Source organism: Chenopodium quinoa, unplaced genomic scaffold (assembly GCF_001683475.1).
Source record: "Chenopodium quinoa cultivar QQ74 unplaced genomic scaffold, ASM168347v1, whole genome shotgun sequence".
Classification (NCBI taxonomy): Eukaryota; Viridiplantae; Streptophyta; class Magnoliopsida; order Caryophyllales; family Amaranthaceae; genus Chenopodium; species Chenopodium quinoa.
In genome coordinates this window covers 188155-202246 of record NW_018742959.1, presented here as the reverse complement: position 1 = coordinate 202246, position 14092 = coordinate 188155, and the positions used below count along the sequence as shown (strand labels likewise).

The 14092-nt window shown below is 33.1% G+C and overlaps 2 protein-coding genes across 3 annotated transcripts; both read right to left on the bottom strand.

Moving 5' to 3' along the window:
• Window positions 1-359: 359 nt before the first annotated feature.
• Window positions 360-2378, bottom strand: LOC110728705 (pentatricopeptide repeat-containing protein At2g36980, mitochondrial-like). Its single transcript, XM_021908347.1, has one exon. The coding sequence runs from the start codon at window positions 2227-2229 to the stop codon at window positions 367-369; it is 1863 nt and encodes a 620-aa protein (XP_021764039.1). The 5' UTR covers window positions 2230-2378; the 3' UTR covers window positions 360-366.
• A 5108-nt stretch (window positions 2379-7486) lies between these two features.
• On the bottom strand, window positions 7487-13563 carry LOC110728721 (probable protein phosphatase 2C 35). 2 transcript variants are annotated; one of them, XM_021908365.1, is made up of 7 exons: window positions 13405-13561; window positions 12965-13061; window positions 11826-12814; window positions 10905-11036; window positions 8510-8733; window positions 8366-8428; window positions 7487-7973 (listed from the first exon to the last, which is right to left on the bottom strand). In XM_021908365.1, exons 3-5 carry the CDS (start codon window positions 12732-12734, stop codon window positions 8518-8520), a joined length of 1257 nt encoding a protein of 418 aa, XP_021764057.1. In that variant the 5' UTR covers window positions 12735-12814; window positions 12965-13061; window positions 13405-13561; the 3' UTR covers window positions 7487-7973; window positions 8366-8428; window positions 8510-8517. The 2 variants fall into 2 exon arrangements, with proteins under 2 accessions (XP_021764057.1, XP_021764058.1); XM_021908366.1 differs by lacking the exons at window positions 7487-7973; window positions 8366-8428 and having other exon boundaries at window positions 8602-8723; window positions 13405-13563.
• Between the last annotated feature and the right edge of the window lie 529 nt (window positions 13564-14092).

The window sequence follows — 14092 nt, the reverse complement described above, 5'->3', positions numbered from 1 at the left end:
TTCAATGAGCAGAGGGAAGTTTGATGTTCCTCTTCTCATTGGATTTCACAAGGCCTTTCCATGAACAACACGCAGTAAGAAAGTTTACTCACCAAGTAAGTTTGAGATAAGTGAACAGCTCACTTGCCAAAAGTACAAAAGTGTGGATGTCTGGCTTCAGCATCAGCAAAAGATATTCTTGAAGCAACACAAAGTAAAACTTGAACAAAAGTAAATACACATGCATGTATTCAGAAAATGTTAGCATAATTCTGAGCACAAAGTATAGTATAGAACTATAGACCGAATCAACTATATAATGTGAGTTAGATGTGTTCAGTATGAAGCAGGAAAAGTGGCAAGATATAGATGACAGAGATAAAAATTTTAACTGTTGCAATTCAAAATGCATGGATATCTCAATTCAAGTTCAAGATTGCTTAGTATCTTACACATCTTGCCCATGTATGGGTGTGAAAAATCTCCTGAAACAAAACTTATCGATTCATTTTTTAACTCAATCCAACTACATCCAGGCGTTTTCTTTACTCCTTGATCAGCCATAATCTTCCTTACCGTCTCAGCTTTTTTCCACTGCCCACTAGCACAATAGAAATTTGACATCAAAACATAACTCATCTCATCAAGAGGCTCTATTATAATCAAATCATCCCCAATTTCTTTTGCTAATGGTACGTCTAAGTTTATGGAACATGCTCCAAGCATTGTTTCAGATGACTTTCCCTTGAAAGCTTTTACTCCCTTAGCTAATGATCTGGCTTCTTTTAAAAATCCTCCACGCCCAAGCAAATCCAATATACATGCTACATGATGCATTTCATGAGATAGGCCATAAACTGATGACATAGAATCCAGAAAAAATTGAGCATCCTCAACAAGACCAGCGTGGCTGCAAGTCATTAGTAAACCAATGAATGTCACAACATCTGGTCTATTCCCTTGTGCCAACATTTCTTCATAAAGCTGCAGGGCTTGGTTGGCCCGTCCATGCAACCCATATGCAAACAACATTGTGTTCCATGACACTAAATCTTTGCTGACGACATCACCAAATGCTCTACTTGCTCCTGGTAAGTCTCCACATTTAGCATACATATTAACCAAACCATTCCCTACATATACAGAGGCACGGAAACCATGCCGTATCAAGCATCCATGTATCATCAAACCATGCCCAAGTAAAGCCAAACCAGAACATGCAAGGAAGAATGCACCAAACGCTAACTCGTCAGGTTTAACAGAATCTCTCATCATATGAACAAACAGCCAAATAGCTTCTGATTCCTGTCCATTTCTAGCATATCCAGCAACCATCGATGTCCAGGAAACAACATTCTTTTCTGGCATATGCTGAAACAGAATCCATGCATCATGGGTATTCCCCATTTTCATATGAGCATCAATGACAGAATTCCAGGAAACCTGATTCCAGCAGTCCATGGACTGAAGGGCCTTGCTAACATCATCGCGAGATTCTGACTCAGTATAAAAGGTTAAAATTGAGTTTTGCACTTCAACAGAAGTATACCATCCGCTTTTAGTCACAAAAGCATGGATCATGCGTCCAAATTTGGTTTCCTCCCTTCCAACACACGAGTTTACGAGGGCACTCAAAGTCCATTGATCAGGACAACCGCCATTTTCTCTCATTTGTCTAAACAAATTCAAACACGACTCACAGTCTCCATGCCGCGCATGACCTGCAATCATTATGTTCCAAGATATTTCAACCCTTTCCGGCATACGGCTGAATACTTCTGCAGCAACACCTAAATGACCAGCATTTGTATAGGAAAACAGAAGTGAGCACCATGATACTACATTCCGCAGTTGCATCTCCTCGAACACTTTCTCAGAACTGTAAGGAATCATACATTTTCCATACATATCAATAAGAGAATTACCAACAGGAAGTGAATTCTGACACCCAGAAATAACTACTAAACCATGAATTGCAGAACCATATTTCACATCTCCTGCACCAGAACAAGCACTTAGAGTAGCAGTAAATGTGAAATGATCAGGCTTTGTATTAGCAATTCTCATCTTCCGAAACAGCGAAAACACTTCTGGGTAAATACCCAGATGAGAATAAGATGTGAGCATCGCATTCCAAGCAACTGTATCTCTAATGGGCATTTCGTCGAACATCTTGCGAGCAGACACTATTTGTCCTGCTCTTACAGCTGCCACAATTATTGATGTGGTTTTGAACAAATTTGAAGACATAACATATTTTGAAGCTCAGTTGAATTCAAAGAACAAACCCAAATTCTTCACCTTTTCTGAAATCGGAGGAAACAGCTTTGTTCATTGTTAGTGTGGCACACCAGTTTGCTAACTTTGACAAATTTCAATTGCTTTGCACTCCAGGGGGTGTCCGTTCGGTTTTCGGTTTGGATTTAGTCTAAATCCGATCCAATCCGAAATATAATTCGGTTTTCAATTTTCCAATTCGATCCGATCCGAATTTCTCTCCTAATCCAATCCGAATTAAAATTCGGTTATTTGGATCCGATCCGAAAATCCGAATTATAATATACGTATTATTTTTTAGCGCCTAATACGATTATAAAAATTAAGCTTTAATATAAATACAAGTCTTCAAAATCATGATTAAAATAAATAGTTCAACATCAAGTCATTAATTAATTAATACAAAGTCTCCCTAATTAATTTTATGTAGTAGTAAGTATTTGAGTTAAACTTTAAAAAACAAAGAAATCCATATTTATACAAGCTTAATTTTACAATTCGGTTTTCGGTTTGGATTGGATCCAATTAGGATCAATCCGATCCAATCCGAAAATCCGAATTTTCAAAAAATCTTAATCCGATCCGATTTAAAGTTCGGATCCGATCCGAATTGATAATTCGATTTGGGTTAGATTGGATTTCGGTTTTAATCCAAATTATGGACACCCCTACTCCAAACTTGTTCTACTTTTTCGAGAAATTCATATTGAAAAATACGGAGTAATTTAATACTCATCTCCGTTTTTAAATAGTGATTCAAATACTTTCCCCTTCCCAAAAAAAAAACAACCTATCCTGTTTCATATTATGTACAATATTTGCTAAAAAAGATGTTGCACAGTGCAACAAATTAAAACTTTTTTTTAAAAGTAAATTCAGCATTCTTAAATATACTAGATGAAGCCCGTGCAATGCACACTAGGGGTGAGTAAAGACCCAGGGCACCCGGTACCGGACCCAGAACCGATTAGGACTCGCCGGGTCCGGACCCAGAACTGGTCTCACCGATTCCGGGACCGGGTCCAAAATTTCAGACCCGTTTGTAACCGGTTCTGGTTCCAAATCCTAAAATTTTGGACCCGGTACCCATTGGGTACCCGGTTGTATATGATATAGTATGTGGATTGATTGTGTTTTTAAGAAATTAAAGAGTTTTCAACAGCCCATTTTAATTTCTAAGCCCAATTGCTTATAAATCTCCCAACCCACTATCAAACAAAACCCTAAAACTTCTAGATTTTTCTCTCCGCTCAACTATACCGGTTACCCAACATATATTGTACAAAATATATTTAAAAAAACAAAAATATGCTGAACGTAACTAATTAGTAAAAAAAAAATATTAATATTAAATATAATTAAAATAGCTTAATGTATATATAAAAATATAAGTATTAAACGCTAAAAGTAAAAATAAACCAAAAAAAATAAAAAAAATATTATGATTTGTATTATATTTCAACACTTATATATATTAGTTGGTTACCCAGAATCGAAACCGGTACCCGGTGGAACCAATTCCAATTCCTAAATTTTAGGACCCGGTTGTACCGGTTCCAATTCCGGTTCCAAATTTTAGGACCCGGTGCCAACCAATTCCGGGTCCGGATCCTAAAATTTTGACCGGGTACCCGGTTTGCTCACCCCTAATACACGCTATGTTTGTATTTTTTCAAATAAAACATTTTACTAAATATATATTTATCTAATAAACGTTGTGATATTGGCTTGCTTACTACTTGAATTTTTTTTATTATGAAATGAATTATTAACTTTATTTCTCATATTTAGATAAAATTCGTAATATAAAAAGACAACATTCTATTTCACAAAGTTTCATATGTGGCTGGCTGGTCACACCGTGTGGTCGGGATTACTTGGTCAGGAGTTACTTAGTTGATCAAGGGTTACACAATTGATCAGGGGTTACTCAGACGGTTAGAGTTACTCGGTCAGTGTTTCGGTCTGTCTCAATCGACCACACGATATGGTCAGCCACACAAAAAATGTGCTGATTTTATTTTAATAATTAATATAAAAAATTTTATCTAAGAAAAATTGCAATTCTTTTTTTTTCATTGGCTAAAATATAACATTTTCCTAGGTAACGCTCTAAAATTAATCTTACGTGGCATAACTCTATTATAGCGTTTTAAATTTATTAATCTTACGTGGCGCTTTTTTATAATAATCCTACGTAGCGTTTCAAAAGAAACTAATTATACGTGGCAAAATCTGATTGTAGCGTTCTAAAAATATTAATCCTAAGTGGCGCTCTAATAATTTTTTAAAAAATAAAATCCTACATGGCGCTCTAAAAACTCGGGAAAAACTCCCCTTTATATATATACTAGGTTATACCCGTGCAATGCATAGTTAGAATTAATCTTTATTGTAATATATGTTCTGTTGCATTACATTGTATATGAAGATTAGAATTAGATATAAAAATAATTTACATTATTGGAAAGTAAAAAAATTGAATCTACGATCAAATATCAAACAAATTAGATATGTAAAACTATAATTTAGGAGAAAAACTTGGATATTCAATACATACACTTAAAAAGTAGATTAAAAAAATAATAATAATAATTGATGACATCATATAGAGAATTGGAGGGACAAATTTTAATGTGAAAATGACACGTATGATAGTTTGAGGTTTGATAATAGTTTGAGGTTTGATAATGTGCAGCAATGTTTTGTTTTAGTTTTAGTTATAGTTACCAGATATATTAGATTAGATTAGATTTGTCTGGCAACGGGGCCCACAAAAGCAACTGGTTGACAATATTTCGTCCATCAGATTGATTGCTTGGGGTGCCCTCTAAAATACAGTCGCAAAATGAAAGTGGAGTAAGTACTCGTATTAAAATACGGAAGGAGTATTATATCAAGGAAAGAAGACAAGTAGCACAGTTTATTTCTAGATTTCAAAACAAATATTTTTTGTATTTATGCGATTAATTTGTTATTTTATTCGTTGTGCGTAATATATCATTAATATTTTTATTTTAAAATAAATTGTGAATTTTCTCTCATTGGTTATATATTTAGATAAAATTCCTAACTTCAAAAGATAATATATTATATTTAATGAATTTGAACTTTAAAATCTCATTCGCCAATTTTGCTTTTGTGGCATTTGAATTATTTAATTCTAAAAGAATTTACAAATCTCTTATTTGATTGGCTATCACAAAAATTTATTATCAACTGTGACGAGTTAAGAAAATTTTATCCTACGCGGCTCTCTAAAAACTCGGGAAAAAACTCCACTTTATATATATACTAGATGAAGCCAGTGCGATGTACGGTTTGTTTTTATTTTTTAAACATAATTTATTTTTGAAACCTAAAACAAATTTTATTCGTTGTAATTAGTATATTAATTAATATTTTTATTTTAAAATAAATTGTGAATTTCCTTCCCTTCGTTATATATTTAGATAAAATTCCTAATATCAAAAGATAAGAATTTATATTTAATTAATTTAAACTTTAAAATCTCATTTGACAATTTTGCTTATGTGGAATTTGAATTATTTAATTCTAAAAGAATTTATAAATCTCTTATTTAATTGGTTGTAGCTAACATTTATAATCCTACTAAGAAAATTTAATCCTACGTAGCTCTTTAAGAACTCGGGAAAAACTCCCCTTGTGCCCGGGTGATGCCTGGATTGTTGATAAAATTTTAGGTAAACTTTTACCTTTTGAAAATGAAAAATATTTAGACATGATATCATATCGCTTATTTATATAATAGTGTACTTTTAGTAGTTTTGTTATTATTAAGTTGAAATTATTTTATGAACTTAAATTTTATATACTGAAATAAAAGTATTTTTACCAAACTAAAATTATATTTATTGATTAATACTTATTTTTATTGATTTAATATTACTCCGTAATTTTTAAATAAATTAAATATATTATAAATGGTTCTTATTTTAAAGAACTTTTTAAAACGAATTTTATAATGGAAATGACAATCGAGAATAGGATATTTATTAAAAGTTATGATTATATAAATATTAGAACTTTAGAAGTATATCCATAATAAAACTCTATACAATATTTTTATCTTAAAAAAAATCTATCTAAAATTTGCTTACTTATCATCATATGTGTCACAATAATATCTATTTGTCGTCTACGTGGCTAGACACTTGGCAAAAAATTTGAATGCCAAGTGTCGCTGTTTCGTGGCCTGACTACAAGACCGGCTTTATATATTAGTGCTATGATATTAGATTGGCTATATTTCCTATTAAAAAAAATGGCTATATTGAAGGCGGGATATTATTTAATTATTGTGTAACTTTTGGCCTTTGGGTATTATTTGTGAGATATAAAATATTCCAGAGTTGCACAAATAATTAACGGAGGTAGTATTGTAATTTTGATTGCTCTTTCTCTCTGTATTATGTTTGTATGATTAGTAATTTACTCAATTTGAGGGTAAGAAATTGAATTTGAGGGTAAAATTTTAATACTCCCTCCATTTCATAATGTTAGTCCCATATGGAATCAATCACATGAAATAAGAAAAGAAGAATATTTGGAATCTAACATTAAAGTACAAAATAATTCATAATTAGTTTATCTTATTTAAGTTTTTTGATTTTTTTTTGGGGAAAGCATAAATCATAATGCATAATTTAAGGTAGAGATTTCCTTATTTAGAGTCATGCCATCAATCCACATTCAATTAATTCCAAAAAAATTAAGTTAAAAATTATAACATATTCAATATGGGTAGATCTTTTTAAAACGTCCAAAATAGTATATGAGACTAATATTATGAAACAGAAGGAGTATTGTTTAATAATAAAACTTTGGTTATTAATTGTGTTTTTGGAAAATTAATGCCAATGATATTTAGTGATTGAGACATTAATGGAAAAATATAATGTCAATGATTAATAGTTTTTGAAATTTTGAACTTTGATTGATAAATGTTAACCTGTGTCATTTACTAATAAAGTAGCAAAAATTTTAAAAATTGTTTGGTTGCAATTTAATGTCATTATTTTTTCTCCTTATTTATTATTTTTAAAATAATAATGTGGGATAACTAATTGTCTAAAATGTCTCAACTCATTAGAGCTAAATGAAAATTGAGATTGAGGTAATTTTAGGGGGACACCACAACCTCCCCTTAGCTTATGTATAGTAGATTCAATAAACGCCATTAATCAAGAATATATTGACAATAACTGAATAACTAAAGAATATACCAGCAAACTACTCAAATTGATAATTGTACAGGGAGATATACAGTGAGAATCAGTAATCATAACCATGAATTAACAATATGGTATTCAATAATCGATGATTCACAAATAGAATCATTCAGAATTTGAACTAAAGTCATGGTTGTCAAACATGATTTTCTTTCACATACATTGATACAGTCAGCAGTTAGATCCCAGAGTCCCACTATGCTGAAGTGTTCATTTGTAGCTATCGTTGGCAAATGTTGATCTGAGAAGACATGAAACTGAGAAGCGTATGTTGCAGATGACAGATAAAAACAAATGAAGGCAAATCACCAGCAAAATCCCATCTTATTTACTCCTAAGATCATACTTCAAAAAAGGGGGTATTTCGCTCCCAAAAAAGCTCAGAAGCAAGGCCAACAGATTATTTTTGGACAGAAGTTCCTGCATTTTCTGGTCCGTAGCTTGCATTCAACAACTTCCATTAGTCTGACAAACAGAATTACATATGAGATTCTTATTGTGCTAAACTGTTACAAAACATGACTGACTAATAGTCTAAACTTTATAAAAAATAAATAAAATAAAAAAAGACGAAAAAGAATAACTAAATCATTTGTGTTAATTGAAATTAGCTGATAAGTGCTTCTGAGTTTTAATTATCTCGATTGGATGAGTTGGACCATGTCCTCACTATAATCAGGATGCTTGTGAAAAAGAAAATATTAGAAAACCAACATAAAATGGTAGTGTTTTTGTCATAAAGCATGTTACACCACTAACAACAACAATGAAGAGCACTACATGACTGCTTAAATTAACTAGCATAATCAAAGGCATGGATATTTGATAAAGCAAACAGCATGAATCAAGAGCCCTACCATTTCACGAGGAGATCAGCAAAAATGATGCAGTGCTTCTTAAAATTAATCCAAGCCAAGCAACTGTCACGAATAGACACAGAAAATCATTTGCATCTTCCAATTGCAATAAATAAGAGTCTTGCTTAAAAGATGTAGACAAACCTCAATCATCATGCTGGCTGAGAATACGATGGAGACAGAGCAACAGCACTTCGATCAACAGAAATTATAGGTCGACAAGGCTGCTGATCTGAGGGACTATTTCTTTCTGAAGGGTTTAAGTCAGATCTGGTAGTAACAGATAAGTCAGAAGCAGCATTTTTCATCCTCGCTGCAGGTGGTTTTGCATCTCCCTTACTCACTTGACCAGAGAGCCCTGCATACGACTGTAATAAATACAACAAACAAAAATGTAAAGAAGCTCACATTTTTTAAGAAAGAGTTTAAAACTTTAAATGCTACCTATTAACAGTAAGCAAGTATAAGTTGTAAGCTTGTTTGTAACATTACTGAGCACAAATAAATCATTCGGAAAATGTCACAAACAATAAAACCAGGCTTTGCTACCAATTATAAAGTGGGTCTCCCCCCCCCCCATCCTCCTCCTCCTCTCCCTAATTGATGAGAAAGCATCCCTCCCATGCTGTTCTCTTCATGAAAACTAAGTGCAAATGACATATATAGGATCGTTTCCAATCAATGGCATCCTCTTACTTATTAACTGATAAACGTTGCTACGGATACATGCCTATACTTGCTTAGGAATCAGAAAACCATCAACACAGAGCAAACAGAGAGATTTTAGAGCAATTGGCAGTATAACCCCTCTTCTGCAGCAGCTAAGCTGCAGCGGATCGACAGCTACAAATTGTATAAACAGCATGGTCATGCAAATATGCATAAGCAGTGCTAAATAACATGAGTGTGTCGAGTCCCTTTTCACCAGCAGCATCATCTGTAGAGTTACACGACTGTTTTGTTTCTATTAACAGAGCCATAACCCCAGATGAACATGCTTAGTTCATCCCATCAGTGTTCTTAGTTTCCTACTGATACATAATAAGAAGACATAATTATCAAATATATCAAAATCTCAAATGCTGCATCATTTGAATTACAGTTAATGGCACTAAGCTTTAGTTCTGTTTTCAAGCTTCTATTTGAAGCTATGTGGCTGCAGTTAGCTCAAATCTGGCAAACTGTATGCACATATTGGCAGCTACTTTAGACTAACTGGACTTTATCCAACTCTAAGACAGAACCTACCCCCCTATCCAACTTCTTCCCTCCAAATCCATCACCCTTACACAATCAAAAAAATAAATTGCCCACTACCCAAAACTCAATATTTTTTTTCCCAAAGATCTCAAGTTTCACAAAATTACCACAATTCGAGTTTAATCAGACAAAGTAGAGTGCTAATCAAGCTGCACTTGACTAACTGTTTAGAATGGACTTGAATTAGAGTTTAAAGAGTTCAAATCAGATTTGAACTAAACACAAAAGAGTCCAAAGTGTAAACTAGAGTGCAAAAGTAAAAAATGATGAAAAATAAATAAACTAGTTCCTCTAACCTAGTATCCTGTCCCTTTCAAAAAAAAAAAAACCTAGTATCCTGTCCCAAATTAGTCGCACTACTTGACCATTGCATGGTTTTAGGTAATTTAGTTCATATTGTGTTTTGTGGTGAATGGTAATTATTTGACTTCCTCTATGTTTTAGTTATACCATTGCCTTTTTGCACTATCATTTGATTATCTTATTTATTTATACAACTGAACAAATGTAGTCATGGGTAATCTTGCTAATTTTGTATCAATATGTAAATGTAAGTTAATATGGTACAACTTAAAAAAAAAAAGAGAGGACGTATTATACTTAGACAGTAATGAGTTATTTACTATTTGAGGGAGGAAATGAATTAATATTAACAAAAATGAGTCATTTCATTTCATAGAAGTGTTGCAAGTAATTGGGGACAGCACTGTCAGAGGTGCAAGACTTTTGATAGTACATTATATTTTGATATGGAATTCATAGTTTTAGTTAGCTTTTAGTAAAAGAGTTGCTACATTTGGGGTTAAATAGAAAGTGTAACTAATTTTACTAGCTTCATCACCTTCGTTAACTAAATAATGATGAAGTGTGACAAAACCTCTTGAATTTTCTGGGATCTGGAGATTTAATTTTAGTTTGAAAACACCAAAAAAAAAACCTGTGATGCCTACTCATGCAAGACCAATACACTCCATCTGTTTTTCCTCCAAAGAATCATGAAGCAAAAAGAGAAATATAGAAAAACAAGCCAAATCAATCTGGACAATAGGTAGTTTAGTGTACGACAAGTTCAGTGACAAAAAAGATCAATATCTAGCAAGATTTTGAATAAATATGTACAAAAGTATACATTAAATTAGAATGACATTAGAGGCTGTTTTAGTACTCCAATGTCATTATAATTTGATTAAGTATGTGATAAAGATCATGATTTTAAAACATCTGAACAGCTAGTGATCCAAATGAAAAGGTCATTAAAAAAAGTTTAAGGCATACATACATTAGAAAGACCTTTGATGTGCACAATGATGATCGTAATATCATCAGTACGATTTTCATGAGTTAACCATAGTTTGTATGATTCTCCTACTATTTCAGAACATGCATCTCGAGGATCTTGATTACTGGAAACCTAAACACACAACACAAAAATCGAAAACAGTATTAGATGCACATAACAAACAAAGGACCCTTGGGCTAGCCCAAGAGTATAATAGTTACAAGCAAAAGGGAGTTATGAAGAAAGATATGGAAATTGCTATAAATTAATTTCAATTTCATTCAATGAAAGTCTCTACTGTGATCACATATAGCTAAGAAAATAACAGGCATCAGATCACAATTTAATAGTGCACAAGCATGTTTTCCTTTTCTCAGCGTAGCACATTGTAAATGATGATGTTACTGAGAAATCCAAATGCCATTGCTTTAAAATGACATACACCAAAGGCAGATGCTGCCATTTGTGGTAGCATTGAAAAGTTTTGCAATTGTTTATAACAAACCATTTAAGTAGCAATTTACAGAGAACTTTTAAAAAAAACCGAACAGCTATGTGATGTTAACCATTAAAAAAGTTTCAATCTTTAGAGCATCTACGCTCAAACTATCTTACTCGTTATGGCTTAGTCTGTACAGTTGGTCTCAGAAGCTACAAAGAGCAAAATTAAAACAGTTACAATGTCCTGTCACATGTTGCAATGTGATACTGCATTACAGCACCAAAAAAGAAATATGTAACACTTTGAGAAAAAAGCTACTTATATTTCAAAATAGTTATAATACACAAGAAGCATACTCAATGTAGAAAATTTTCAGACCAACCAAAGAGAATGACATCCGCTGGAAGCAACAGAAAGATGCATATGCATAAGATTAATAAGAAGATAGCAAATATTCCATTGTAACTGGAATTACATACCAAATCAACAATTGCCTGGCTTGGTAGGAACTCAAAGACGCCATCACTTGCAATAACAAAGAACAAGTGATCTGGTGTAAGTTGAACCACTGATACCTCTGGAGCAGCTATAACACCTATATTTTCAGCTGTGCTATCCCCAACACTCCTTGTGAAAGCTGTGCCAGGATACATTCCATTCTCAACCCACAATCTAGGAGGATCACTGCCTTCAGTCTCCTCATCACCCCATGTTTGTACAGTTGGATCCTTCAAACCCTCCACTTGATCAACACTCAAAACTCTAGCCCCACATAACTTCACCCTCTCATATTCATCTTGCCTAAATGGAGTCTGATCACGAGATAGATCTTGCGCAATTATCTGATTTCCCTTCTTAAGAGCAATCACAGCTCTAGAATCGCCCACATTAGCAACATAAAGGGTATTCCCAATAACAAGAGCAGTAATCGCTGTTGTACCACTCATTGCATCATCTATGTCACTGTTGTGTAATTCCTCATTCGTCCTAAGAAAGGCATCATTATAAGCTTTTATAGGATCTTTTAACAAAGAGGAATCATTAGACAAGATCTCTACCAATCTATCCTTCACAAAATTAGAACATTGAGCACCAAATTGACCATGTCCATCAAACACTCCAAAGAAATGAACATTCGAATTGCCACACAATTGTGTCCTAATGCAATAACAATCCTGATTTTCTTTCTCAGGTGAGTCGGGATAATACCCTCGTTGCGTAAGGACCGAATACTCCAAACAGAAATTGTGTGAAGGCACAGAGACAGATTCTAATGTTCTCTCAGCAAAAACTGGCATTCCTTGGACCCCAGATTGACCATATACAACACCATTTTCCTTCCCTTTACCGTGATGTCGCTTACAACATTTACCATAAACACAACCCATCGTTTATACAGTTACACTATATACTGATTAATTCTATTTCCACATCTTCAAACCAAACACACAGTATTCAAGAACATGAACTGCGAAAATAAACACCCAAAACAAACAAAATCAACAACAAACAAAGCATGAATTACAAATACAAAAACAATAATTGAAGCTACTTAAAAACCCAAATGGGTAATCAAAGAATCAGCATAATCTAGCTTAAAAAGAAAAGAATTTCATACCAGAAATAGAAAGATGATTTACAAGAATCAGCAACTTTTCTGCAAGAATCAAATACAGAAACAAACTCCCCAATTGATAATTTTCTTCTGATACTCCCTTCAAAACAAAAATGATGAACAACAAAAATCAAACCCAAAAAAAATGAACCCAAATAAATCCAAATTCAGAGACTAATTCTGAAAAACGTGCATTAGGAAAAACGTGCGTATGGAATTAAAAAAAGAAAGTAAAGAACTTGGTTTTTGGGGAAGAACAAGATGAGGGGCTCAAAAGTTAAAGAATTATTTACAAAATTTTGAAACCCTAGAATATTAAAGAATAGTTTTAGTTGAAAGAGTAGAAAAAATTACAAATTGGGTTTTTTTTTTTCCAATATTTAATTGGGTATAAAAAAAACCAAAAAAAGATTGATGAGTTCAATGGTAGTAGTATGACTTACAGTAGAGTGAGAAAGAATTGGAAGACATTTGATGGAAGGAAGTAAGGAAGCAAGAACTACGGAGTTGTATTTAATTTTTGAAATTTGTAGCGGATTTTATGCTGCTTTGCTTGTCCAACTTCAAATCCCCGGTAAACTGGGGTTTCAACATTTGATCATTGTGGGGGTAAATTAAGGAGGAGTGTTACCCGGTTTATTGTCACAATTTTAATTTATTTACCGTTAGTCCGTTACACTTTATATGGAAGTTGTTTAAATGGATTATCGAAAAAGGTGTCAAAAGTTGACCACATCGGAAAGAAGTGGAGATACTCGATATTGAATTGAACCCAAATTGGTTTGATCCGAGAAGTTTGCTCTAAAACTAACCATGAATTAGCCCACAATTAGTCTTAAATCGACGTTATTTGTTAATCTACTATTTGACTCCTAGTCTACCGGAACTGATTAGACCCGATAATCTTCATTTAAACCCGATTTGCACTCAAAAAGAAACTTTGCACGAAATCACTTAGACACAAAAAATATCTGATTTTCTCCGATCCTGACTTGTTTTTTACTTTACTTGACTTCAACCTACTCATAACCTAAGCAGATCCTATCTATTTCTTTTCCTGACCTAGCTTTAACATGAAATGTTTTTCACCCATCTCTCTCTCTCTTTTTTTTTTTTTTTTTTTTTTTATAA